Here is a 26,027-nt window from a genome sequence, read left to right as displayed (position 1 = left end):
CGGCATACAGAGGTTCCCAGGCTAGGGGTCCAATCAGAGCTGTAGCCGCCAGCCTACACCACAGCCACAGCCACAGCAACGCAGGATCCGAGCCACGTCCTCGACCTACACCACAGCTCATGGCAATGCGGGATCTTTAACCCACTGAGCAAGGCCAGAGATCGAACCTGCAACCTCGTGGTTCCTAGTCAGATTTTTTAACCACTGCGCCATGACAGGAACACCTCCCCTTCTCTTAATTCTAACCCTCTCCCATCCAACGAGATGCTTTTATAAGGATCGACCTACTGAAACCTTTCTCAAAAACCTGTCCTCCTTTTCCTCTCCTCTACCACTGCCAAAATGTGATGTCCCCACTTCCCTACTGGGCCTACACAGCAGCCTTCTAACCAGTTCCCTGCTCAGATCTCTGCCCTTCAGATTCTGCACCCCACCTACCGCCCAAGGGGACCGACAAAGGCGAATCTGTTCCTGTCTTTCCTCCACATAAAATCCTACACCGGCTCCCCTCTGCCCACCAAATGCCTTCCATCTCTGTGGCTCAAGTCAGAGGTTCCCAGACTTCCTTGGTTCACAGCACCCTTAATGTCTCAGGGATTTCCTCGCAGGGCCCTAGGCCAAAAGAAATACCTGACGGTCCCAGTTACCAAGCAGTTAGGTCAAAAGGACTTAAGGATTTAGGGTCTCCAAACCCAGAGGCCACGCGGGAAAAAAAATTACCACGTGTAAATTGAAAGAGAAACGTTTATTTCATTCTTAACCAAAATGACTCACTAATGGGATGCGTGTACTTGGGTGTTGCACACTTTCCAAATCTCACACTCACCTTAGACACGGCCGCTCTCATCACCATGCCATGTTTTCACGTGGTATTTGAATTGTACAGAAACCGCCAAAAACTCAGCTTTGCAAAGATACAGTGTCAAAAGGAAAGCAGCAAAATTTAAAGCTACAAACTACAGAGTTCCCATTGTGGCTCAGCTGGTTACAAACCCAACTAGTATCCATGAGGACATGGGTTCGATCTCGGGCCTTGCTCAGCGGGTTAAAGATCTGGCATCACTGCAAGCTGCAGCGTAGGTTGAGGAAGCCACATCTGCTGTGGTGTAGGCTGGCGGCTGCAGCTCTGATGTGACCCCTAGCCTGGGAATCTCCATATGCCCCAAAATGACAGAAAGAAAGAAAGAAAGAAAAATAACACTACAAACTACTTCGAGCATGGTGTTTGACACTTGTAGAGTACCCCGTGTTTCTCTTAAGTTTAAACTAGCTGCAGTGCCTTGAGAGTATATTGGGGCACCCAGGGTCCCTCAGCACGATTTGGGAACTACAGGCCTGAAGCAGTCAAAGCTCTGCAAAATCTTTGGGCCCAGCTCTTCTCATGATTATTCTTTGATCACATCTCTTCCCCAAACCCGGCCCATGCTCCCATGTCGGTTTCTGTGCTCAGCATCACCTGCCCCAGCTCCATCCATCTAACTCCGCTCATCCTTCAAAGGCCCCTTTCTGCAGGAGATCGGAAACTGAACGCCCACTGTACTTGGTATGTTCTTACGATGCACTTATCCCATTTCTCAGGCAACAGGCACCTAATTATGTGTGGCCTCTCTGGTTCTCAAATATCTGGGGCCTGTCCCTGATAGGGCAGGGACCATCTACTTTGTTCCTTGTGAAATACACACAGGAAACTGCCCAGGGTCATGACAGCGGAAGGAATAACCAGAGCATGGACTCCCGTGTAACTGCTGCCCAGGTCGTTGCTCCTCTCACACTCAGCAGGTAATGCTGTTGCCGAATGAAAGCAAGTCCGGAAGTTAAGCTACCCAATACTGCATGTGCAAGACAGTCATTTAGATGAGTTTATCCCAACAGAAAGGACTTTTCTACACAGAAACCCTGCATGATAAAAGCTAAAGAGAGCTGCCCGGGCATAGATCTGTTGGTGCACTCATATTTAAAGATGATGTAAACTTACGGAAAAAGGGATATGGCATTTGTGTCAAAATAACATGGGGGGGGGGACGGTCATCCGTCCATCAGGACTGAAGCTGAGTGCTGGGTGCACCAGGGTTCCAAGACGCTCTTCTCTGTACTTTTGTGTCTGTTGAAGTTTTTCTAAAATGAAACAATTTTTTTTAAAGAAAAAAGCTATTTGAGGAATACCGTTTCAGAAGGTTGAAAAGAAAGACCTCTTCTTCCTGGCCGCCCTCAGCTGTGTATAAACCTTGACAGCCCAATCCTACAATTTCCCAGGGCGCGAGAAGGTAAGAGGAGCCCGCGGGAGGAGCTCGGAGGGCCCTGTCAGCACCTTTCAGGCTTCCCTAAACACAGAAAAAGGTCTCCGATGAGTCAACCACAATTTAAATAACTGTCTCAAACCAGAATTTGGGACCGACGGCCTCTCTCTGGAGGTGATTCTGAGCAGACTTCCTTTCACGTAGGAAGATAAAGATCCCTTTGATTACAGAAGCCACCAGAACAGCTTGCCCATTTCACTGGAGCTCCAGGAACCCTGCGAGATCATTCTCTTCTCTTCCCCAGATGAGCATCAATATTTCTGGAACACACTGCTGCTAGGCGGGCATGCTGCGGAACACGCTGCGGAATCGTGAGGGGCACTGCTTTTATTGCCCTGCTCCTCCTCCCCCTCCCTGCTGAAACACAACCACCCAGCTGCCCCTCCTCAGCCGGCATTTAAAACCAGCTTCCTCTCTAGAGGAAACGAATCTGACTAGGACCAATGAGGTTACGGGTTCAATCCCTAGACTCACCCAGTGGGTTAAGGATCTGGCATTGCCATGAGCTGGGGTGTAGGTCAAAGACGCGGCTCGGATCTGGCGTGGCTGTGGCTGTGGTGCAGGCTGGCAGCTGTAGCTCCGAGTGGACCCCTAGCCTGGGAATCTCCATAGGCCGCTGGTGCAGCCCTAAGAAGACAAAAGACAAAAAGATAAAAAAATAAATAAAAAATGAAACCAGCCTCTTCTCTAACTGCCAGACTTCTCCAGGTACCAGTAACGTGTGACACAGTTAGAAATTCGGCAAACCGGCCTCTTCTAAGTGCATTTCTAGCAATGATTTGAAAATGTTCCAGGTTGGCCCTCTTGAAAGGTATTTAAGGGCCAAAAGACCACAAATAAAATTTCAGCTGCCTTGGGCTCCCTGTAAGCCTCCCCATATGCCAAATACTCGAAAGCCTTGTTCCTTGGGAGGAGCAAAACGAGAGGGGGCAGCTAGTGGACAGGGAGGCCATGGGGAAGAAAGGGTGAAACCTCTGCGGTGTGGCACCAAGGACACTGACCAGGGACTGGCCTGCAGCATTGGAGAAAAAGAGAAACAAGACACCATCCTCTGAAGGAAGGTAAGACAGGCGGGCCCTGGGGACCCAGTGAACGAGAAAGAGAAGAAGCGGTGAGGAAGGCAGGGCAGTGACCCTAGGAAGATGGCCTGAGCCCATGCGGGGGAGGGGGTGGCCAGGAACCAAACAGAAGGGGAAAGAAAACAGCAGCGAGACTTAGTCCTGATCAGAAAAGTGACGTGGGAGAAAGGAATGAGGTACAGAGGACCTGGAGGAGCTCCCACTGTGGCTCAGCGATAACAAACCCGGCTAGCATCCAGGAGGACATGGGTGCCATCCCTGGCCTCGCTCAGTGGGTTAAGGATCTGGCATTGCCGTGAGCTGTGGTGTGGGTCACAGAGACGGCTCGGATCCAGCGTGGCTGTGGCTGTGGCTGTGGTGTAGGCCAGCAGCTGTAGCTCTGATTGGACCCCTAGCCTGGGAACCTCCATATGCCACAGGTGCGGCCCTAAAAAGACCAAAAAAATAAAAATAAAAAAAAAATAGAGGATATGAAGATTTCAATCCAGGCTGACTGTGAAACTAGATCAGTTGGTCTGAATGCAAAACAACCCCTGCCATTTCCTCAAGAAAATGCTTAAGGGTGTAACATCATTTTCTTATAAAAAATGACCGGTAGACACAAGGTCATTAACCACCTCTCCCTGAACTCAAAGCCTAAGGCGCCCAGTAGGGTTCGTGCAGTCTGGTGAACCAGTGAGGGAATCCTCCTGGCCAGCGCTGCTTGTTCCCGCCCTCCCCGGGAAAGGCACTGCAGCCGTCTACACCTTCAACACCCAAATCATAGGGTAGCGAGTCTCAAACGTTCCTCAAAGTTCCGCCTTCTGGAGGCGAGCAAGAAGACATCTAATCAAAAGCTCCGAAAATCCACAATGAAATCCCAAATCTCATCAGAGCTGGCAGAGGGTGCCGCGAGGTTTCTTGCCAGGTAAGCTCTGCACATCCCCAGATGTCACGGCGACAAAGATGATTATACAGAAATACCAAAGTGATCTGAAAAGCCACCCACACCAAAGGCTGTTGAGCTTTATGTTCTTACGCATCTTCACCTGGGCAGAAGTGACTCAGACCCACGATCACGCACTGAGCATTACGAGCAATCGTGAGGGAACGACAGTGGGGAGGATGAGACAACTGAATGCTTGGGCCGACACCCCGGTGCCTCTCAGGATGTCACCAACTTCACAGAATTCATTCTTGAGCGATGGGCGTGTTCATGGAAAGATAAGTAAAAGGACATAACTACGTTGCAGCCAAAACAGGCCTTTTAGCATGTACTTCAGACATTCACGCCTGTATTGCGATCCCCACCACGCCACGCTGCAGAGACCGCCGACTGGATCTGAAATCTGTGCTGCTCTGTGTGGCGCCTGCTGTCCTGGGAGCCCCTCCTTAATATTAGGCAGATGTCTTACTCCGAAGCAAACCCCAAGCTTGTGGGAGGGACGTGACTGGGAGTCCAGATCAACGAGACTGGGTACCAGTTAGTGCTTAGAGAAGCTGAATGATGGGACAAGAGGGTTTATGATATAATTATCTCTATGCGTGTAAGTGTTTAGAATCTTTCACAATAAAAAGTAAAATACTGGGGAAAAAAAAAAAGGTGAAATAGCGGAGTTCCCATCATGGCTCGGTGGTTAACGAATCCGACTAGGAACCATGAGGTTGCAGGTTCCATCCCTGGTCTTGCTCAGTGGGTTAAGGATCCGGCGTTGCTGTGAGCTGTGGTGTAGGTCGCAGATGCGGCTTGGACCCCGAGTTGCTGTGGCTGTGGTGTAGGCTGGTGGCTACAGCTCCGATTCGACCCCTAACCTGGAAACCTCCATGTGCCGCGGGTGCGGCCCTAGAAAAGACAAAAAGACAAAAAAAAAAAGTAAAATACCAAAAAAGAGAAAGAAAACATTTTTTCAAGATGCTCAAAAGCAAAAACAGGCCTCTCTCACAGCCCCTCTCAACAACTTAATTTTCAGTCCTCTGAAACAGTGGAGCACAAGTCAACACTTTTCTGTGCTTAGGCAATGAGGCAGAAAGGCAGTGAGGCATGTTTCAGCCTGGAAAATTCCTTGAGAGAAAACAGATTAGAACGACTAATGCAATGGCACCCTTTCTACAGCTGCCGCTTCTCGTGCTGCCCCCACACATCTGAGGGCAGATCTCCGACTCTCCGGAGGAACGTGCACACTGCCTAAAGGCCAGGAGAGGAAAGCCACTGCAGAAAGTTGCAAAAGGCCACATGCAACTCCAGATCAGAAACTGGATTTGGAAACTTCCATGACGATGCATCCTGAAGAGGCAGAGCCCAGACTCATCTGTTTCTCGGGGCTCCGTGGGACGTGAGTCGGCAGTGGCGTCTCAGATGCCTAGTGAGCATCCCTAACTGTCCAGAGACCCCATCCTCTGAAGGGAAAGGCGGAGTTAGAAACCCAGGAGGCAGGAAGACAAATGCAATAAAAAATTCACAGTGAGCAACAAGTGCTGTAACAGAGGCTTCTTCCAAATGCCTCCAGAACCCGATGAGGGAGGGGCTCAGCCTGCTTAGGGAGTCAAGGAAGGGAGCTATGAAGGGGGTCACAACAGATGAACAGGAGCCTGTCCAACACTGTGGGCTGCTGGCGGGGACAGAGTGAAGCAGAAGTCCAGCGTCTTTGAGACCTGAAGAGGCCATCCTGGCCGCAACAAGAGGCTGGGGCTGGGGAGGTGGGTGAGAGCCTGACTGTGCAGGGCCTTGCCCCGTGTGGTGCTAAGGAGCGGAGACATCACCCCGGGGTCCAGTATCAGGAAGGCCCAGCTGCAGAAAATTCCAACCCCTGGAATGGAGGCTAACACTCCCTTTCCTCATGGATGGGCGACATGGGGGGGGGGCCTGGGGTAACTGCTTCACACAACACCCAGAGCATTTCAGCAGGGGTGCGGCATCCTGGGTGCAGCACGGCTCAATTTCTCTTTTCAGGGGTTTGTCTGGGGCAGCGGGGCAGGTGGATGGGAGGGTGACAGGCATCGGGGCGGCTCTCAGACGGCTGTTGTATTAGCCAGGAAGTGGATGTCGAGAGCCAGGCTAAGACCCCGGCAACAGGGACAGGGAGGAGGAGCCAGATTTGGGAGACCCTTCATGAGTCCACGTGATGAGACCTGGTGACCAAGGAGCAGAGCATCACTGTACCAGCCCAGGCGGGCTGTGACTGACAGCACAGGTGGAGAGCACGAGAAGCGAGGTTTTCTTCAAGTTTCAAATAACTAATTTTGCTCTGATCCTTCCCTCCTAAGAAATCCCCAATATTAACCATTCAGGGGCCACCTCAGGAGTCTGGGCTGGTCTGGCTGGGAGAGCAGTGCATTTTTATGGTTGGTAAAGAATGGCTCTAAATTAGGCCCAGTCCTCTGGGACTATATGGGAAAGGCGATGCAAGGGAATGGGAGTCGGGGTTGCTACAGAATAATCTGCAATTTGGTGGAGATTTGAGGGTCAAATCTCAGCATTAGCTTGTATTTCAAGGGGAGTGTAAAAAAGCCCCGAACTAGATGTGGCAATACCAAAGAAAGTCCTTGACTCCACCAAGCTAAGACAAGCTTTGTAAAACGAATCTAACACAAAGCATGACAGCATCGTTCTCAGTTTATATCTGGGCTGGGAGGGCAGAAATGAAACATGAAATTGCAGAGACAGACAGTGGTGTTGCTACAGTTACAAAATCGCACCTTAGAAAGACGGCACCTAAGGTAAAATGCCAGGACTCAAACTAGTTTCTGAAAACAAATGTAAAACTCGTTTTCTGTGCTAAGCGTAGTCTGCCACTGTGGTGTGAGAAATCTCCATTTCTGGGAACAGCAACACATGTTTGGTTGAGAAACAAAAACACCTGCCAAAACCACTCTGTGGAGAGGGGGGGGAAAAATCCTCCCAGTTTGTTGGGCCCTGAAAAAAGTAAACAATTAGGAAACCATGAAATGGAATGACAGGTATACATTCTACAGAACCAATCTGATGACTTAAAGGTACCTGTCTGCATCGGCAAGTTTCTTCCCTTTAAACTGGAGTCCCCACCGCCACTCGGGTCCATGACCACCCCCTCCCTTGCTTGGACTGGTGCAGTAGCCTCTGCCTGGTCTCTGTTTCCTCCTGGCCCCATCAGCTCAGTCTCAACACAGCACCTGCTGATCCTGTAAAGTGGAGCCAGCTGTCTTAGCTTTGTCTGCATAACAAAACGCTAGAGCCTGGGTGGCTTAAACAACAGACACTTATTTCTCACAGCCCAGGATTAGGGCGTCAGCACAGTTGAGTTCCGGGCAGACCCCTCTTCCTGGCTAGCAGACAGCTGCCTTCTCATGAGAGCTGTGTCCTCACGTGGTGGAGAGAGAGGGACTACTGGTCTCTTCCTCTTCCTATAAGGGCACTAATCTCATCGTGGGGGCACCACCCTCGTAACTTCATGGAAACTTAATCACCTCCCAAAGGCTCCACCTCCAAATAGCATCACACTGGGAGATAAGGATTCAACATATGAGTCTAAAGGGTGACATAAACACTGAGTCTGTAACATCAGGGTACATCACTCTTCAGCTCAAATTCCTCCAATGACTTTGGAAAAGCCAACATCCTTAACACCAGCCACCTGGTGATGGCCCTAAACCTGTGGTCTCCTTGGGGACAGCACGGCTCAATGGGCAGTGCTCAGGAACTCCGTGAGGGCATTTCCTGGTGGTCACAGGGACTGAGGGGCGATGCAGGCACTACAGGTGAGGGGCCAGGAAAGCCAGGTGGCCCTGCAGAGCTGAAAGTGGCCCCACATCTGCAGGCTGCTCTGATGTCCTTCCAGACACTCGCATGAGCCAAAAACCTTTAACAATTATCTGGGCCCTCAACCTAAACTGCTTTACATAAAAGCACAAAGGCACTTTTTGCCTAATTTTACCCAATGAATAGTCTCAAAATGTGGCTACTATATAAATCAAGTACAGACGAAGTTTGTTTGGGATCTCATGAGAAGTGTTCCCCTGCTTGGAAATCCTGTCGCCGCCCTGGTCGGCACCAGCAGACATAGCATTCAATTGCAGGTGGCATATCAGCATAGGTCTGGGCCTTTGCATGCTAAATTACATATATGTGATTAAAAATTACTTCCCAGCTACTTCAGATTAGCAGATGGGTAACATATTTCTTTTTAAAGCTGTGTGTGTGTAGATGACTGTCTATAACTTGCAGGCAGTGGTGGGGATGACAAATATTCTGAGGGAAGAGGAAGTGGGGAGAGGGACGCATTAGAAGTATGGTATTATTAACAGATACAAACTGCCATGCATAAAATAGATTGGCAACACCTGCTTCCTGTACTTGGGAATTAGACCTAGGATTTTACAATAATCAGAATATAATCTGCAAAAAAACTGAATCACTAGGTTGTACACCTGAAGCTAATAATAGAATATTGTAAATCAACTATATCTCAATTTTTAAAATTATGTCATATATAAAATACACACACACACACACACACACACGTTCTGTAAGGCGGCCCTGAGTCCCTAATGTGACTGGCCTCTGAGTTGCTCTCCCACTCCTCAACTTCCTCCCCTACTCGCTGCACCCCAGTCACCCCCACTTCTCTGCCTTTCCTCTCTGGCTCCCTGCCAAGCCCATGCCCACTTATGCACCACCCCCACCCCCACCAGGGCCTCTGCCTAAAGACTCCCCTGCCTCTTGGAGTTCTGGCTCAAACAATGCCTTCCAGTGAGGCCTCCCTGTTTAAAATCACAGCCCGGGAAGATCTCATTGTGGCTCAGCAGGTTACCAATCCGACTAGTATCCACGAGGATACGGGTTCGATCCCTGGCCTTGCTCAGTGGGTTAAAGATACAGCGCTGCCATGACCTGTGGTGTAGGTCGCAGACATGGCTGGGATCTGGCGTTGCTGTGGCTGTGGCGTAGACTGGCAGCTGCAGCTGCAATGTGACCCCTGGCCTGGGAACTTCCATATGCCACGGGTGCAGCCTTATAAAAATAAATAAACAAATAAAATCACAGCCCGCCCGCCCCACCCGCTCCCCAGCCACCACCTGGCACTCCCCGTTCCAGTCCTTGCCCTTGGTCCTGCGTTATTCGTTATTCTCCTCTGGCGCTTATCACCACTTCGTTCAATTCAATACAGTGAAACTTCAGTCTGTTCCCCCCAGAATGAAAGCTCTATGAGGACAAGGATTTTGTTGTGTCCTCAGGGCCTAGAAAAGTATCTGGATACTGTTTATAATCTGCTTACATATTAATGTTTTAAGAATACGAATTCTGAAATCTTTAGTTACAGCTGCAACATTAAACGGGAAACTCAGGGTCTCTGTATGTTACTATCTTTACTCTCTGTATAGAGAGAGATCTCTGTACACATGGGGGTGGGGGGAGAGACTGGTCCCCAGGGCTGAACTGAGCTAAAATAAGCCAATTTATTCTCAGAAAAACAATGAGAATTAGAACATACGGAGGTTTCACTGAATTGAATTGAACTGAATTTCGTTGTGAAATTATTAGGCCTTAATCCACTTTCTCTAATTCTGCCTTTAAGCACCTTTGACGCCTCCCTGCTCTGCCTGCCTAATCAGGGGTTGGATTCTCCAGATTCTCCCTCTGACACGCCTCTCATCCTTCCCACCTCTTCCCTCTCCCGCCCCCTTTTCAGGTCTGTCCCTCAGCCCTGGTTGTCCCACGGGCTGCTGCTGCGTTAAGCTAGAAAGAGCACCAGTTGAGTCACTCACCTGTCAAGCGCGTCAATGACTCCCAACTTCCTGCTCACTTGGGTGCAACAGCCTCAGACAGAGGGCTCATTCAACATTCCCTCGCCTCCCTCCCTCCACCTCCGTCCCCAAGCTCCTCCCAAACCGGACCTGTCCCCACGGCCCACACCTGGTGCCTCCTCTGCTACTTCCCATGTCTCATTCCCGAATGAAATTCCACGCATCCACCAGGCTCAGCTCCAATGCACGGCTTCCCGGCTTCAGGAAGCCCCCCAACACACGCTGCCCCCCACCCCCAGCACCAGACGTGGGCTCCCAGCAGTTCCTGGCACCTCTCCTTGGCAGTTACAAGGCTGCTCCCTGTCGAAGTGCTGTGTACTTGTCATTTCTCCCTCCTCACTGTGGGCTCCTTGAGGCCACGGGCTTTTTCTTTCCTGTTTTTGTCTTTTTCTTCTTTGCGCCCCATACAGTATCTCAGACAGACTAAGTTCTCTAGACATGTGCTACATTTGCAAGCAGATTGTGACTTAGCCAAGCCTAAGCATCAAAGAAGGCAAGACAGTTTTGCTGGATACAGCTGAGGCTACATGCAGAAATAAAGACTTAAAGAAGATCTGTTTTTAAAAAATAGATGCAGGGAAAAGCAAAGCAGGAGAAGGCAGTAGCCTGAGGCAAAAATGCCCTGCCTGGGACCAGCCCGAACTCTGAACAGCGAAAAGGTTGATCTCAGTCCTTTAGGGACTTGTTCCTCTTTGCACATAATCAAATTCTGAAATACAAAGAACACTACTTACACACGAAGGAAAAGGGCACAGATAATATTCTGGGAGCCTGCACTGCAATGCCAAAACCGGGCTCTCCCGTCTGCTCGTGGCCCCTCACTCTTGAGAGAGCTGGTCCTTTCCATTACTTCACGTTCTTGCTGATCCAAGCAGGTCCAGACAGGTCCAGCAGGGCAGTCTGCGGTAGCCTGGCTGCCAGCATCTAGGTATGGTAACTAGGTTTGCTGCTCAACTGACAAGATGATGTGTGACCTTCAATATTTTTCCATTTAAATACTGTTTCGGAACTTTTTATTAATGAAGGAGAAACACTTGCTGTGTTCAGAAAAATAATGAATCATAGATTAGTGATGAACGAGAGCATGCTGCTCAGACCCGAATTTAGGGCCAAAGGAGAACTCAGACAGGACAGAATGATAGCGATCACTCTGAAAACCACCAATCCTGGGACCTGGCTGGCTTTCATCCAGGAAGATTACTTTGGGTAGGGACTCCACCCTGCTAACCATCACCAGGAAGACAAGATCATAAGATGGAAGTGTGGCAGATTAATGAGAAACAAGCTCAGGCTTCTACTTCCCTCGATGTAAAGAGCCAATAAAGTGGCGAACTTGGATGAATGTCAAATCTTACAGCCCTCAGTTATTTCAGCCTCTATAAAAACAAACGAGTAATTTGAGGTTAGAGAAGACACCTTCCTATCGTTAGGATTACTGATTCTAATCATTAGAACATAACCAAAAAAAAATTTAATGCAGCATGTCTTCATAAAGACCAACTGGCCGGAACTATTAACAGAAAAAAAGCCCAGATTCATTTAAACGTGAAATCTGGAGCGAGGCAAAAATAAAAATTAAAAAAGATAAAGCTTGTCTCTTCAACTGATGCACTTAATGGGATAATCACAATTCAAGCCACAAATATACCCTTTGAGTACAATGTCCTCTCCTCTCCTTGGCTCCATTATCCTATTTTATTTTATGTATTTATTTATTTAGTCTTTTGTCTTTTTAGGACTGCACTTGGGACATATGGAGGTTCCCAGGCTAGGGGTCAAATCAGAGCTACAGCCGGCAGCCTACACCACAGCCACAGCAACGCAGGACCCGAGATGCTTCTGCGACCTACACTGTAGCTCATGGCAATGCCGGATCCTTAACCCACTAAGCGAGGCCAGGGATCGAACCTCCGTCCTCAGGGATTGAACCTCCATCCTCATGGGTACTAGTCAGGTTCGTTAACCACTGAGCCACGATAGGAACTCCCTTTTTTATTAAGTAAGGTATAAATAAACATTTTCCCGGAATATGTTTCCTTGAAGGCAGCCGAGCCAACATCTGTGTCACCCAAGGACCAAATCCCAATTACCTTCTTTTAAAGTCCATTTGATGGAGCCTGTCCTCTTGCTGACGGCATGCAAACTTCCGTCCAAGGTCGACACAAACAGTAAGGTCTCAGGAAGTGTCACAGTGCTGGGACTTCCAAAACCCTGCAATGAGAGGGAGAAGATGGATGCAGTCGAGACAATTCTTCACCTTGGGCATGTAACACCACAGATGGGCCCCTCCTTTACCCCAAAGTTATCCTCCTAAAACCCACCGTCTTCCAGACGAAGAAACCCGGGTTGACCAGCAGACGTTCCCATCAAGGGCACATTATCTGGACAAGAGCTGGGTCAGGACTAGAACCCAGGCCACCTTAACTCTTATCTGAGCAGCCGTCCTTCGTGGGCACAGTCTCATGATCTAGCATGACAGGGACAGGGATTCTGAAATAACCCAAGGGCGGCCTCCACTGAAACAGGAGAAAGTATGCCCAGCCGTCTAACTGACTGACCTCCTCTCTGGGTGGCATTTTACTCTCTCGAACCTGGTTATCTTGCAAGACTCGGTGACGAAGAAGAAAGCCAACACCCCACACACACCCACATACACTTACGAAATTTTAAAAGGCAAAGAATTAGGGGGAAATGTCTGAAGCAAAATAGGAAAAACAGTTCTCATTATATGAAGAGTTTGTATAATAACAAAACACCAAGATTTCGAGGGAGACGTTATCAAAGAAAATCCATAAAAATTATTCTTCTCTTATAAGCAAAATCTAATTTTTTTTTTTTTTTGCCATTTCTTGGGCCACTCCCACGGCATATGGAGGTTCCCAGGCTAGGGGTCTAATCGTAGCTGTAGCTGCTGGCCTACCCCAGAGCCACAGCAACGCAGGATCCGAGCCACGTCTGCAACCTACACCACAGCTCGTGGCAGCTCCGGATCGTTAACCCACTGAGCAAGGGCAGGGATCGAACCCGCAACTTCATGGTTCCTAACCACTGCACCACGATGGGAACTCCCAGCAAAATCTAATTTAAATCAAAATGTGCTGGAGTTCCCGTCTGACTAGGAACTATGAGGTTTCGGGTTCGATCCCTGGCCTTGCTCAGTGGGTTAAGGATCCGGAGCTGCCACGAGCTGTGGTGTAGGTTGCAGACGTGGCTCGGATCCTGCGTTGCTGTGGTGTAGGCCAGAGGCCACAGCTCCGATTCGACCCCTAGCCTGGGAATCTCCATATGCTACAGGTGCAGCCCAAGAAATGGCAAAAAGACAAAAAAAAAAAAAAAAAAAAAAAAAAAAAAAAAAAGAAAAAACCGGAAATGTGCCTTTCACACTTAATCAATGAAAAAGAATAATGAATAATGAAAAAGAAAACAGTTTATAGAAAATAGGAATGTCTATGTGTTGTGTGACTGGGTCACCTTGCTGTGATCAGTAGAAAAGTGACAGAACACTGTAAACCAGCTATAATGGAAAAAAATTAAATTTTTTAAATTAAAAAAAAAAAACGGTTTACAGAAAATAGCCAAAGGTAGTGAAATTCACTCACATCCATTGCTGGCGGCAAAAAAAATTATCAGCTAGTGCAATCTTTCAGGAAAGCATGAAAGTGCTCATATTTTTGATCTTGTAGTTTCACTTCTACATCCAAAGAAATAACTCCAGATATGAAAAAGGTTCTCTGCACAATGGTACTCATTACAAACCATTTAAAAACACAAAAAACAAGAAAGACCTGAACTTCCAATAACATCTAAATGGCTGGAACAAACCATGACACAAACACTCAATGGGATATTATGTAATCATTAAAATAGCACTTGGAAAAATCTCTAACACAGAAAATGCTTACAGGTGTTATGTGAAAAACACAGAATGAAAAATTTTACGCACGCTGTGGTTATAACTATACCGGACAGGGTTGTTTGTTTTTGTCTGCCCATCCTCTAGCTTTGCCAGGAACCATACCCTCATCCACTCGGTTTCCATGGGCGCAGCTGAGTGTGTGTGTGTGTGTGTGTGTGTGTGTGTGTGTGTGTCTCTCTCTCTCTCTCTGTGTGTGTGTGTGTGTGTGTGTGTGTCTCTCTCTCTCTCTCTCTCTCCAGGCAATAGCTGGTACCGTTTCCTAGGACAACACTCTTCTGAGGTCTGGGCCTATCAGCAATGCCACCCTGTAATGAGATTTTCTCCTCCTTTGTCACTATCCTGTCCCACTGATCAGCTGATTCCTGCAAGTCTCAAATTAAAAACAGGCCAATTGGCACAACACTGTAAATCACCTATACTTTAATTTTTAAAACATAGTTGATTATAAAAAAACCAAAGCAAAAAACAGGCCAATGCAACTTGCTTATACTATGACAGGTGGTATTTTGGCACAAATGCTGTGTACAGGAGTATGGCTGGCTTTCAGCACTAAACATAAAGACAAGAGGGCTACTGGTGCCTGGGAACCTGACCTCCAAACACCTGGTCACTCCTGGTAGAAGCCAGGATGATGCCTAGTTAGCCCCTTAAAAGGGACAGTCCAATAGCTCTGTCCAGGGCAGCTCGAGGTGGCAGGACACACGTACCAGTCCCGGCCTTCCTTTTCCTCAGGAGAGACCCCCCCGCCTCCCCAGCAAAGGCGCCAAGCGGCTGCCAGAACCTCATCTCATCTCTCGCCTGCGGCTGCCTGGAGGGAAAGAGGTTCCACCCTCCACTCGCCCAACGCCAGAGCCCCTCACCTGGAACAGGGGAAACAAGAGCAAGCCTTTCCACCACCTGCCGAGCCTGTTCTCCTTGTAAAGCCTGGCAGCTGAGAAGAGTCTGCTTTGCGCTCTATTCTGGGAGCTAGGAAATCAGTCTCAGTACAACCTGGCAAGGAACACAAGAGCCCCCAGGGTGTGTCTGCCCTTGGCAGAATCCAAAGGTCTTGTACACCAACTATTCGGGGGTGTTAAAATTATTTTTGGATGGTGACAAGCCTCACCTGAACCTGCTCACACCTGAACCAGAGCGACACACTTCACCCGGAGCACTTGGCTGGGAGAACAGTGGCCCTCTGACAAAACCACTGAGGGCTGCAGCGAAATGAGACGTGGGCCTGCCTCCCATGAGAAGGGGGAATGGGCCTGCAGCCTGATGTGGGATGGCGGGATTAAGTCGGGTGGGGGCAGCTGAGGACAGAAAAGATGAAAGGGGAAGACCCACACATAGCTGAGGGCCGACTGATGAAATCCCCTCCATCGGTCAACTAGTTATCCGAGGAACCACCATTCCCCAGGTCGCAGGAATCACACCGGAATTGTGCTGAACAATCTGGGTGGCTGAAGCATGAAGACATTAAACTTGGAAGACTTCTGTGGATATGTGGAAGAAGCTGGCTGAGAGAGAGACAAGGAAACAAAGAAAGAGACGCCTAAGAAGAAACAGGGCTGAAAGGCTGGGAGAGGATGCCCCGGCTTCCACTGCCTGTCGGGCCTGGCCACGCTCCTGCCCTTGGACTCAGGGACATCCAATCCTTGCAGTAAATTCCCCTCTTTGCTTAAGCTCGTTGGAGCTAGGTTTCTGTCCCTCACATCTCCAACAGTCCTAAATAAAAACACAGACAGAGCTTTTTTTTTTTTTTTTTGCCTTTTAGGGCCACACCTGCAGCACATGGAAGTTCCCAGACTAGGGGCTGAATTGGAGCTACAGCCGCCAGCCTTCACCACAGCCACAGCAATGCCAGATCCAAGCTGCATCTGCAACCTACACAACAGCTTACAGCAATGCCAGATCCGAGGTTGGGGATTCAACCTGTGTCCTCATGGAGTTTCCGTCGTGATTCAGTGGTTAACGAATCTGACTAGGAACCATGAGGTTTTGGGTTCAATCCCTGCCTTGCTCAGGGGTTTAAGGATCCGGCGTTGCCGTGAGCTGTGGTGTAGGTCGCAGACGCAGCTCAGATTTGGTGTTGCTGTGGCTCTGGCTTAGGCCGGTGCCTACAGCTCCGATTAGACCCCTAGCCTGGGAACCTCCATATGCCGTGGGAGCGGCCCAAGAAATGGCAAAAAGACAAAACCTATGTCCTCATGGATACTAGTCAGGTTCATTACCACTGATGGAACTCAGACAGAGCTATTTTTATATGTAAAGGTGAATATGGCAAAATAGAGCCATCGTTTTTTCTTATTTTCTAAATCTTCTGTAATATGATCCTGTAACATGCAATGACGTTTTCATAAAGTGGAAAGGAGATGGACAAGTTAGCAGGTGGAGGAGAGGCTGGGATTTAAAGGAGCTTCCTTGAGCCCTAAGTTCCAGAAGCAATTTCCATCTCAGGATATTAGGCGACCCAACCACCTTGGATCATTAATATCCATCAATCAAGAGACAAAAGTTAAGAAACACAGAGGTCTCCCGGAAAAAGAGGATGCACCAAGAACAGAAGAGCTTTATCGTTATCAAAGCCCACAGAACAGTTACAATGAACTAAATGCCCCCAGATATATCCTATCACAGTACTCGTACTAAAAAGGGCCAGTATTTACTAAAACATATCAGTGCTGCTCCACTACTAGTGTGGAAACAGAAGCCACCTGCCTTGTCTGGGCATCTTGGAAACCACAGGAAGAGCAATTGTCCATGGTTGGCTGGTTGACTCGAAATAAAACACTAATCACGTAACCAACACGGCCTTCTAAAAATCTCAAAAAGACCAGATTTGGCTAGGCGTCAAATTTAGCAACTGAAAGCACGGACGGTTAATCACGATGTCCACAGTGACGTTACAAACCCTATCACACCCGACAGATTTTTCTCTCCTTTGAGGCTCCTGACACTTTCAGATTAGAACGAATCACTCTGAACCGTGTTAGACTCTCAGGAGGCAAATTCATATTACACAATTTCTGCTTCCCCCCCACCCCCTGGCATTTTTCTTTTTTTTTTTCCTTTTTTTTGGGGGGGGGTCTTTTTAGGGCCACAGGTGAGGCATATGGAAGTTCCCAGGCTAGGGGTCAAACTGGAGCTGCAGCTGCCTGCCTACACCACAGCCATCACAATGCCAGCCCCCGGCCACATCTGTGACTTACACCAAGTTCACAGCAACGCCGGATCCTTAACCCCCTCAGCAGGGCCAGGGACTGAACCCCCATCCTCACATCCTCGTGGGTATTAGTCGGGTTCATTTTTGCTGAGCCACAATGCGAAGTCCCCCCACGTTTTTAAAGCATGAAAATGCCTGTCCTCAGAGTTAGCTGCCATGACCCATGTGAATTCAATAAGCTGCTAGATGCCTTGTGTGATACTGAGCACAGCTGAGAACTATTTGTACCTACACGTCTAAAAACACTGCTTCATAATAATGACCTTGCCAATCACCTTCGCCGCTCCGGTGCTCCCTTTTCCCTGCCATGGATGAAATGCAACAGGCCCTAGTTACGCAGGCGAGTTTCCAGAGAGCCTGAGATGGGAAAGAAAATGCTGATCCTGAAGATCTGTTTCAAGTTGACTACCAGGAACCTGACTCAGTTTTCAAACTAGTAGGTTATACACTCCTGGCTTCGATGGTGACATCTAAAAAAGTAATCGCAGTAACACTGCAAGAGGGTGAGAACGGCTGTAGTGGGCAATCTAGCCTAGCCTGAAATGGGCCAGCCATTGGCTAATTGGTCCTCATGGAAGTCTGGCCACACACACACTCTCCCAGGAGGTGACCCAGACCTAACAATTCTGGAAATACCCCATCTGGCAATTTGGGCCAGATGATGCTGGGGAAGTGGGCGCCTGTAAAAGCCAGCTTATTTCACTTAGGTTGATTCCATGGTAAGTCACTGCCGCCCTGCTCAGCCTGGACTCCCTCTCATGAGAATGTAATTCTGGGGCTGGATCTTCATGTTTAATGTTCTGATTATAAAGCAAGATTTCACAAAGGCCAGCAGCTATACCATTTCGTAAAATGGACCACTCTCTTTGCATTTCCCACAAAGACATGAAAGCAGTAACCAAATGCTCATACAGAGATGATTAAAAGGTAGTAAGTTGCCAACAACTTCATTCTCCAATGTTCTAAACTCAGCTAATTGTTAGCTGCCCCTGCATTAATCAGCTCAACTGCTTTTTTTTTTTTTTTTTTTTTTTTTTTTCTTTTTAGGGCCGAATCTGTGGCACATAGACGTTCCCAGGCTACAGGTCAAATCGAGCTGCAGCTTGCAGCAACAATGGATCCTTAACCCACTGAGCAAGGCCAGGGATCGAGCCCGAATCATGCATCCTAGTTGGGTTCCTGCTGAACCATAACAGGAACTCCCAAAAAAAAAAAAAAAAAAAGCTTTTCTAGAACAAGTTCTGAGAGTTCACTCGTGGCTCAGTGGGTTAAGGATCTGGTGTTGTCAATGCCATGGCACAGGTTGGGTCCCTAGCCCAGGAGCTTCTGTACGCCACAGGAGCAGGCAAATATAAATAAATTAATTTTAAAAAAAACAAACGAGTTCTGAAGTAACTTTGTTTAGAGACAACCCTCAGTAAAGAACACAACAGACAAAAGGGAAAGATATGTGTTCAGGTAGCACAAAAACAAATGAAGCGGCCTCTAACACAAACCCACTCGTTTTGAAGCGGTACCGGACAGTGGCTAGAGGCAAACAGCCAGCAAAGCCGGGGCTTGGGTCCAGCTGCCATGGCTCCCCACAAAGTGGCTGCTCCTGTGAACCCAGCCTCTGGCCCCCAAGGAAGGAGAGCAGGACACATGCTGCTCTCAGACTCAGAACACAGGGCAGCCCTTTGCTCTTCATCAGGGTTTTCAGAAAGACTGCATTTTCCAAAGAAACACATTTCTTTTTTTGCTTTTTAGGGCTGCACCTGCAGCATGTGGAAGTTCCCAGGCTAGGGGTCGAATCAGAGCTATTGCCGCCGGCCTACGCCACAGCCATGGCAACTCGGGATCCAAGCTGTGTCTGTGACCTACACCACAGCTCACGGCAACACAGGATCCTTAACCCACTGAGCGAGGCCAGGGATCGAACCCACATCCTCATGGATCCTAGTCGGGTTCGTTAACTGCTGAGCTATGAAGGGAACTCCCTAAAGAAACACAATTCTTAAATTTCAGACACACGTTTCAAGAACTAGCCCACGGTTAGCTGACTACCTAATAACAAGGGTCAGAAATAAGATGAATCAACTGGGCAGAGAACTCTCATCTTGAAGTCAGATGAAGAAGTAGGGCCATGCACACACGCATCTCATACCCAGCCTTGCTAAGTGATCTATACTCAGTGAGCATCGCAGCATAGGTTCTATTTCCCAAACTGGTACGTCCTACCCCATCAAAAAAGGTGAGCACACACACAGAAGACCCGCCACTGTGAACAAGAGAGCCATGCACTTTGCAGGTGGTGTCCAAATCGATCAGGTCTAACCCAAGTCCACCTCTCCAAAAGTTCACCTTAGATGGCAGCATTGCAGTGCTGGTTTAATAGAAGTTAAAGTAAAAACCTTTCCTGTGAATCTCTCCCCTTCCTAGGTCCGCTCCAGCAGAACGAAATATTTATACTAATACTAGAATACAATAATCTGGCTAGTAACAAAACGACATTTTTTTTTCTCCCCTTTTAGGACTACTGCACTGATTTGTTAAGAGGCTAGAGTTTTTTGGGTTGTTGTCTTTTTTTTTTTAACCCATTTTTCCTCAAAGTTCATTGGGTTACCATTGCATGTTGCATAATCCTAACCTGAGTTTTATTTAAGGATAAGAAAGCCATTCCTCCAAACTAAAAACACAATACTGGTACAGCTCTAGCAGGGATATTGGCATGTTCCCAACAGAAAAGCCTTACATGATATAGTGTGTACCTAAATTCCTGGAACTACAACCTGCCACCAACAACCAGTCTGCCCTTGCAGTGCAGGGCTCCCTGCCTAGGCTCCAACCTGCAGGGCGGCGGGCCACAGAGGTGAAACTGAGGTAAAGTGACTTTTGGCTGGTTGATGAATACACATCACAGTATTACAGGTAAGACTTAAAACAGGTATGCAAGTAAGGGAAGGATTATATAAGAAAGATTCCTAAGGTATTTTGTGTTCCTACCTAGGACACATGAAATCTTGCGAACAATTTAAACTGCCTGTCTCCAAATGCAGAGGAAGAAAGTCTAAGTGGATTAGAATGTGCTAAGGAATCAGAGCTTACAATTATTAACCTCAGCAATAATAACTGGAGGTAAGCAGGGCATTCTCCGCAACACACCAAGGCCAAAGGACCTTAAAGGGGGAGAGAAAAGAAGACTGCACATGCGCGGGTGTGGACGCGGTGAGGGAGGTGGTTTCTGATGGATAAGAAAGTAGAGGAGAAAGCTAATGGCAAGTCGACTGGATCCTTCTGCCATCTCCAGTTAGCTGAGAGCCACAGGATGGGTGAGCTGATTTTGATACACATGAGACACTTGCTCGTTTGCCGTAACGGACACTATAGGGCATCTCCCCCCCAAAAAAGGTCGACCTGTGCAATTTAACAGGAAGTCCCTCAAAACAGTATTATGTAACACGGTCCCTTGGCATCTGTGTCAAGAATTCTATTTGCAACCATATTATCTACTTCGGGCTATAAACTCCAACCAAGCCTATTTGCAATTCTGGTTGCTTTACAAAACCACCAAGCAGGATATTGTCATTCTAATGCCATGTGGTCACAATGTAGAAAACTATACCCAGTGACGACCCCCAAACCACCAAGAATTCACCAAAACAGCCTAATGCCAATCAGTGCCCGGCAAATACCAGCACACACCCATGACATAATGGTCCCTTGTTGGAAAGTGAAGCCCACATGAGTAGAAGACTCATAAAGATCAGGAGAGCAGGCTAACCCAGCAGCTCCCAGAGGCCTTCCTTTGAAGGTACCTGGGTAAAGGCCTGATTAGACAGATACAACAAAGACTTTTATTCTAATCAAACCCTGCTCCCACACCCCCTCTCATTCACACCTGATCCAACAGTAAGGCACTCAGCTCCCTGTGTGGAGACGTCAATATTGGCCTCTGTACACAGTGATGCAGAAAACGCACTGGGTTTGTCCCAATTTCGTAGACTAAAGATTAAGAGCAGAGGGAGTTCCCAATGTGGCTCAACAGGCTAAGAACCCAACTAGCATCCATGAGGATGTGGGTTGGATCCCTGGCCTCACTCAGTGAGTTCAGGATCTGGCGTTGCTGCTAGCTGCGGTGTAGGTTGCAGATGCAGCTCGGATCTGGTGTTGGTGTTGCTGTGGCTGTGGTGTAGGCTGGCAGCTATAGCTCTGATTCGACCCCTAACCTGGGAATGTCCATATGCTGTGGATGTGGCCCTAAAAATACAAAAAAAAAAAAAAAAAGACTAAGAGCAGAATTAAAACGGTGGTTATGCTAATTGTGTCTGTGTTTAATGATGCCAGTCTACTACCAAATCATTCCAAATTCTGTTATGCTTTGTTTACCTGTGTGGAGGTCAGCAATAATCCATCAACCATACACTTCCTTCTAACCAGCCCGGCGGCTGCTTTGTTTCCTGATATCAGGTCAATAGAGGTAACCATGACATTTGCTTTGGATGGGAGTCAGGTGTCTGGATGGGCAAGTAAAGGGCAAGGCCTAACTGAACTGCACTGTGTGGTTTCCAAACTAAGCAACTGAGAGAGTTAAACCAGCATTTGTGGCAATGCTTGCTTTGTGTATGGTGTAATTCACCGCCATCCAAGACAGTTAACAATTCTTTGGTGGTTTAGGCTCCTCCTTTAATGGATCTGATAAAAGGTTCCTCCTAAGTCCATTTTATTCCCACGTGCAAAGGACTGCTACGTTCACAGCAGGTGAACACACTTCCACCAACGGGTTTTGGTAGCCCAGCTAAGTGTCTAAGTTCCAGCAGCTGGCACTTCCATTTGTCTTCATGGTCCCTCTGCCATCAACTTACACTGACACGAGGGGAGGAGGAAGTACTTTGGGGCATGAAAAGGTGCTACAGGTAACGCTTCAACAATCTATGGCCAAGGAACCAAGCCCTTATTCCCAGGGTGGCATCAAATCGTAAGGTCCCTGAGCATTTTATAAATATTATAACGAAAACTCAAGGTCTCACCATCATGTGGCGGTTGAGATTTAGAATCCATGTGTTGCCACTATTACTTTGTTGTCTTCACTAAAGGAAAAGAGCAGCAATTCAGGCCTTGTAAAAACTGAGAAAACGATTAGGCTCCCTTTTGCCTTAATGGAGCAGCATCGTAAACAAACTAAACTGATAAAGGTCTGACTTAGACCATAAATTCGTAAGGGAACTACCAGCCTTATAAAAAGCCAGATTTGATCCATTTTCGTCTATTTATCTGCAGTTAAACTTATTATTAGGAAGTCCTCATACAAAAAGCCCAAGGGGGGAAAAAAAAAAAAGACTTAAATATCAAATGTTTCAGTCCTGATAATAGCAACTAATCTCAAACTGTCAATTTTGGTCTTTCCACTTCAGAGAGATTTCTTCTTGGGGGGAAATGGGAACAGAAGGGGTCAAGGAGAAAGTGGGTAGAGCTTTAGTTAAATAAAAATTCTCTACAAACAACTGTATTTACGACATAATTGCCACCCATGCTTGCCAGATGCTGCCAAGCTTTATAAGTCATACACTATGAAAGATGCCCCTAGCTGAGCTTCCTGGCCAAACTGACATCCCCTAACCAGAATCCCCATCGTTTGGAGTACATCTGAGGACCACCCACTGCCCTGCTGGCCCTGGCCCCCGTGCCACCTGCCCCTCTCCGGCTAGCTGGATGGTCACGGAAGTGCACAGAACTCCACGTGACACAGATCAAAGAGGAGGGATTGCTGACGGCTTCTGAGATGTGGAACTTCAGAGATGAAAAGAACTCAAAGGGTCATCTCACCAAACCTCACACTGCACAGGAGAGGAAGTCAAGGCCAAGAGAAGTGGGGAGACCGGCCCAAGGCACCCCAGTTAACCACAGATTCAGGACTGGAACCAAGGTCGCCGCCGCCCCTGCTGGTCCTCTGCCCACTACAGGACACTATAATTTCACTGCTTTCAATCATGGCTCTTGAGAAACAGAAGCATAAATTATTCCAGGCCTGGAGCTCCCCTCTGACTCCAGCCGGGGCAGACGAAGACCAGCATTCTGCTCTGACATGGGGGCAGGATCTTTGGGAGGAAACGCCAAATTTGTCATTTGCAGATTCTACACAAACACCCCATCTACCACAGGAGCTGCAAATTATACGGGGTGGGGTCTTTGGAAAGCGTTCTGCATAAAAATTCCTGAGGAGCTCCTGCCGTGGTGCAACGGGATTAGCAGCGTCTTGGGAGGGCTGGGACACAGGTTCGATCCCTGGCCTGGCACAGTGGGTTGAGGATCCAATGTTGCCGCCACTTAAACTGAAACTGTGGCTCAGATCTGATCCCTGGCCCGGGGACTCCCTATTCCATGGGGCAGTCAAAAAAGAAAAAAAAAATTTTTTTTTGAGATCCCACTGGAGGCCTAAGTGCGTGGGAATAACACCACAAAAAAGTCAGAGGTCACGGCTTTAGCCACCATAAAAAAATCCTGCAATACATTCATCCAGCCCAGACCTAATCGTTTAAAACAGTGCTCTTTCTTGGGTGACAATGATGATGATCCATGAGCCCCGCCCATTCCTTTGATGAAGCGAGTCACTGCCAAAGAAATGCACACTGAGGATCAGCACGGGCCGACTCCTTTGAACAGCAAGGACCATTTTCATGACATCCATACACGGATGAGCCTCACGCAGGAAGCCACGACTGCCTCACTTAGCAGGAAAAAGATGCTCGCCAACAGGGGAGCAAATACCGGTCTGAATATTGACTTTCTCAAGGGAGAGAAAATCTCATGCCATCATCTCAGCATAGGTTTCTATTTCTGAGGCTCCTCTGTGAGGCAAACGTAAACAACTCCGTACAGTTCTTACACATTTGGATGGAGATAGGCAAGCATGAGAAAGTGCCTGCAAGGCTGTGTTGGCACAACCAAACCCACGGAGCTGTGGTGTGAAAACTGGGAAGATTTAGAAACGACTGAAGCAAGAGGAATGGCCGAGGTGGAAGGACGCTGCTTCCTCCGCAGCTTCCTCCGGCTTATCACAGGGGCGGGAAACGGGAGCAGGAAAGAAGCCTCTGGGTTCGAGGAAGAAGCCCTTCCCAACACCCAGGAGAACAAAACTCCCTCCCGAGCAAGGGAAAACGGCAGCCCAGGGCCCAGAGGGGAGAAGGGACGTGCTTTTACAGGACACAGTCTGCTGCCAACGGGCTCCATTCTCCCAAAGTCACCATCCCGGTCAGGCTTCTGCCTCTTTTGGGGGTCATGCATCTCACTGCTAACTGCTCCAGGTCGGAAGAGTGGCTTGTGTGGGCATCTGAACTGTGGGGCAAGGTGGCAAACTTCCAAATACGTTTTTTCTTTTGAAAACTGAGGAACAGCAATATCCCTTTAAATGCTCAGAAAGAGGAGTTCCTGTCGAGGCGCAGTGGTTAATGAGTCTGACTAGGAACGTGAGGTTTCGGGTTCAGTTCCTGGCCTTGCTTCAATGGGTTAAGGATCTGGCGTTGCCGTGAGCTGTGGTGTAGGTCGCAGACACGGCTCGGATCCCGAGTTGCTGTGGCTGTAGTGTAGGCCAGCAGCTACAGCTCCGATAAGACCCCTAGTCTGGGAACCTCCATACGCTGTGGGAGCGGCCCTAGAAAAGGCAAAAAAGACCAAAAAAAAAAAAAATGCTCAGAAAGAAAAACATTACGAAGTTAAAGATCACAGTCACATAAATATTAAGGAAGATCACTTTGCTAAAGAAATTGTGGAATTCTCCTGTGGTGCAGTGAGTGAGGATCTGCACTGCCGCTGCGGGGGCTCAGGCTGCTGCTGTGGCGCAGGTTCCGATCCTGACCTGGGCACATCCACATGCCACGGGCATGGCCGAAAGAAACAAAAAGAAGACACTGGTGCTGGCCAAAGATACCATTAGAAGCAGAAGCTGACAGAACGTTGTAAATCAACTATAATTTAAACAAAAATCTTTTAAAGGAAAAAAGAAAACCAAAAAAGATACCAGCAGAAAGTAAACAAAACTCGAACACCTGATGATCCATTCTGTCCCACAGCTGATCCCATCTCTTTACCCCTGTGGGCAGACACGGGTAAAGCTGGTGGGGACAATCTAGAATAATTAAGAAAAGGTTAAAACATCTTTGGCTTGTGGCGTTTAAGAAGGAAGAAGAGGATAACGGCTGAAAAGGTTTTCACCAAACAGCACTGTGTTGCAAGTTCTAGGACTGTACATGAATTATCCGGAAACACACTAGGTACTAGCCCTCATTTCCTGATGATGCTGAACAACTGAACATATATTTAAGCCTTTAGTGCCTGGGCAGTAAACTGGCGCTGCTACAAGGACAGACTCTGGAGCCAGGAGACTCCCGGCAGTCACTTACCTCCCTGCGCCTGGGTTTTCTCCCCTGTAAAACGGGGGTGACAGTAATATACGGACTTCAAAGGATTGTCGAGTCAATATGTGCAATGAGTTAATAGGGGTCAAGCTCTCAGTGTACAGTGAGCATCATATACGTGACGATGATGAATCAAGAACCGTATTTAAGACACTAGGATCTAATCACAACAGCGATCGGATTCTTGCCCTTGTGGGGCCTACAGCCTAATAAGGGACCCCAGCAGTAAAAATATCACACAGAATGGCAAACTGCAGTACGTGCTATGAAAGGACAAACTGGGAGCTACGAGAGCCTATCGGGAGAAACTGATCTGGTCTTGTGTTGGGGGCGTGGATGAGAGTGTCAGCGGTTCTTCTGAAGGAATAACATTGGAGTCAA

The 26,027-nt window shown here is 48.0% G+C and overlaps 1 protein-coding gene across 1 annotated transcript in view; it reads right to left on the bottom strand.

The window, feature by feature from the left end:
- Positions 1 to 26,027, bottom strand: part of ERN1 (endoplasmic reticulum to nucleus signaling 1) — an 81,378-nt gene that overhangs the window by 43,419 nt on the left and 11,932 nt on the right. Inside the window, exon 2 of the mRNA XM_005668695.3 lies at positions 12,226 to 12,346. Coding sequence (XP_005668752.2) covers positions 12,226 to 12,346 — 121 coding nt within the window. The remainder of the gene's footprint in view (positions 1 to 12,225; positions 12,347 to 26,027) is intronic.

Source organism: Sus scrofa, chromosome 12, assembly GCF_000003025.6.
Source record: "Sus scrofa isolate TJ Tabasco breed Duroc chromosome 12, Sscrofa11.1, whole genome shotgun sequence".
Taxonomy (NCBI): Eukaryota; Metazoa; Chordata; class Mammalia; order Artiodactyla; family Suidae; genus Sus; species Sus scrofa.
This window is presented reverse-complemented; position numbering and strand designations above follow the sequence as displayed.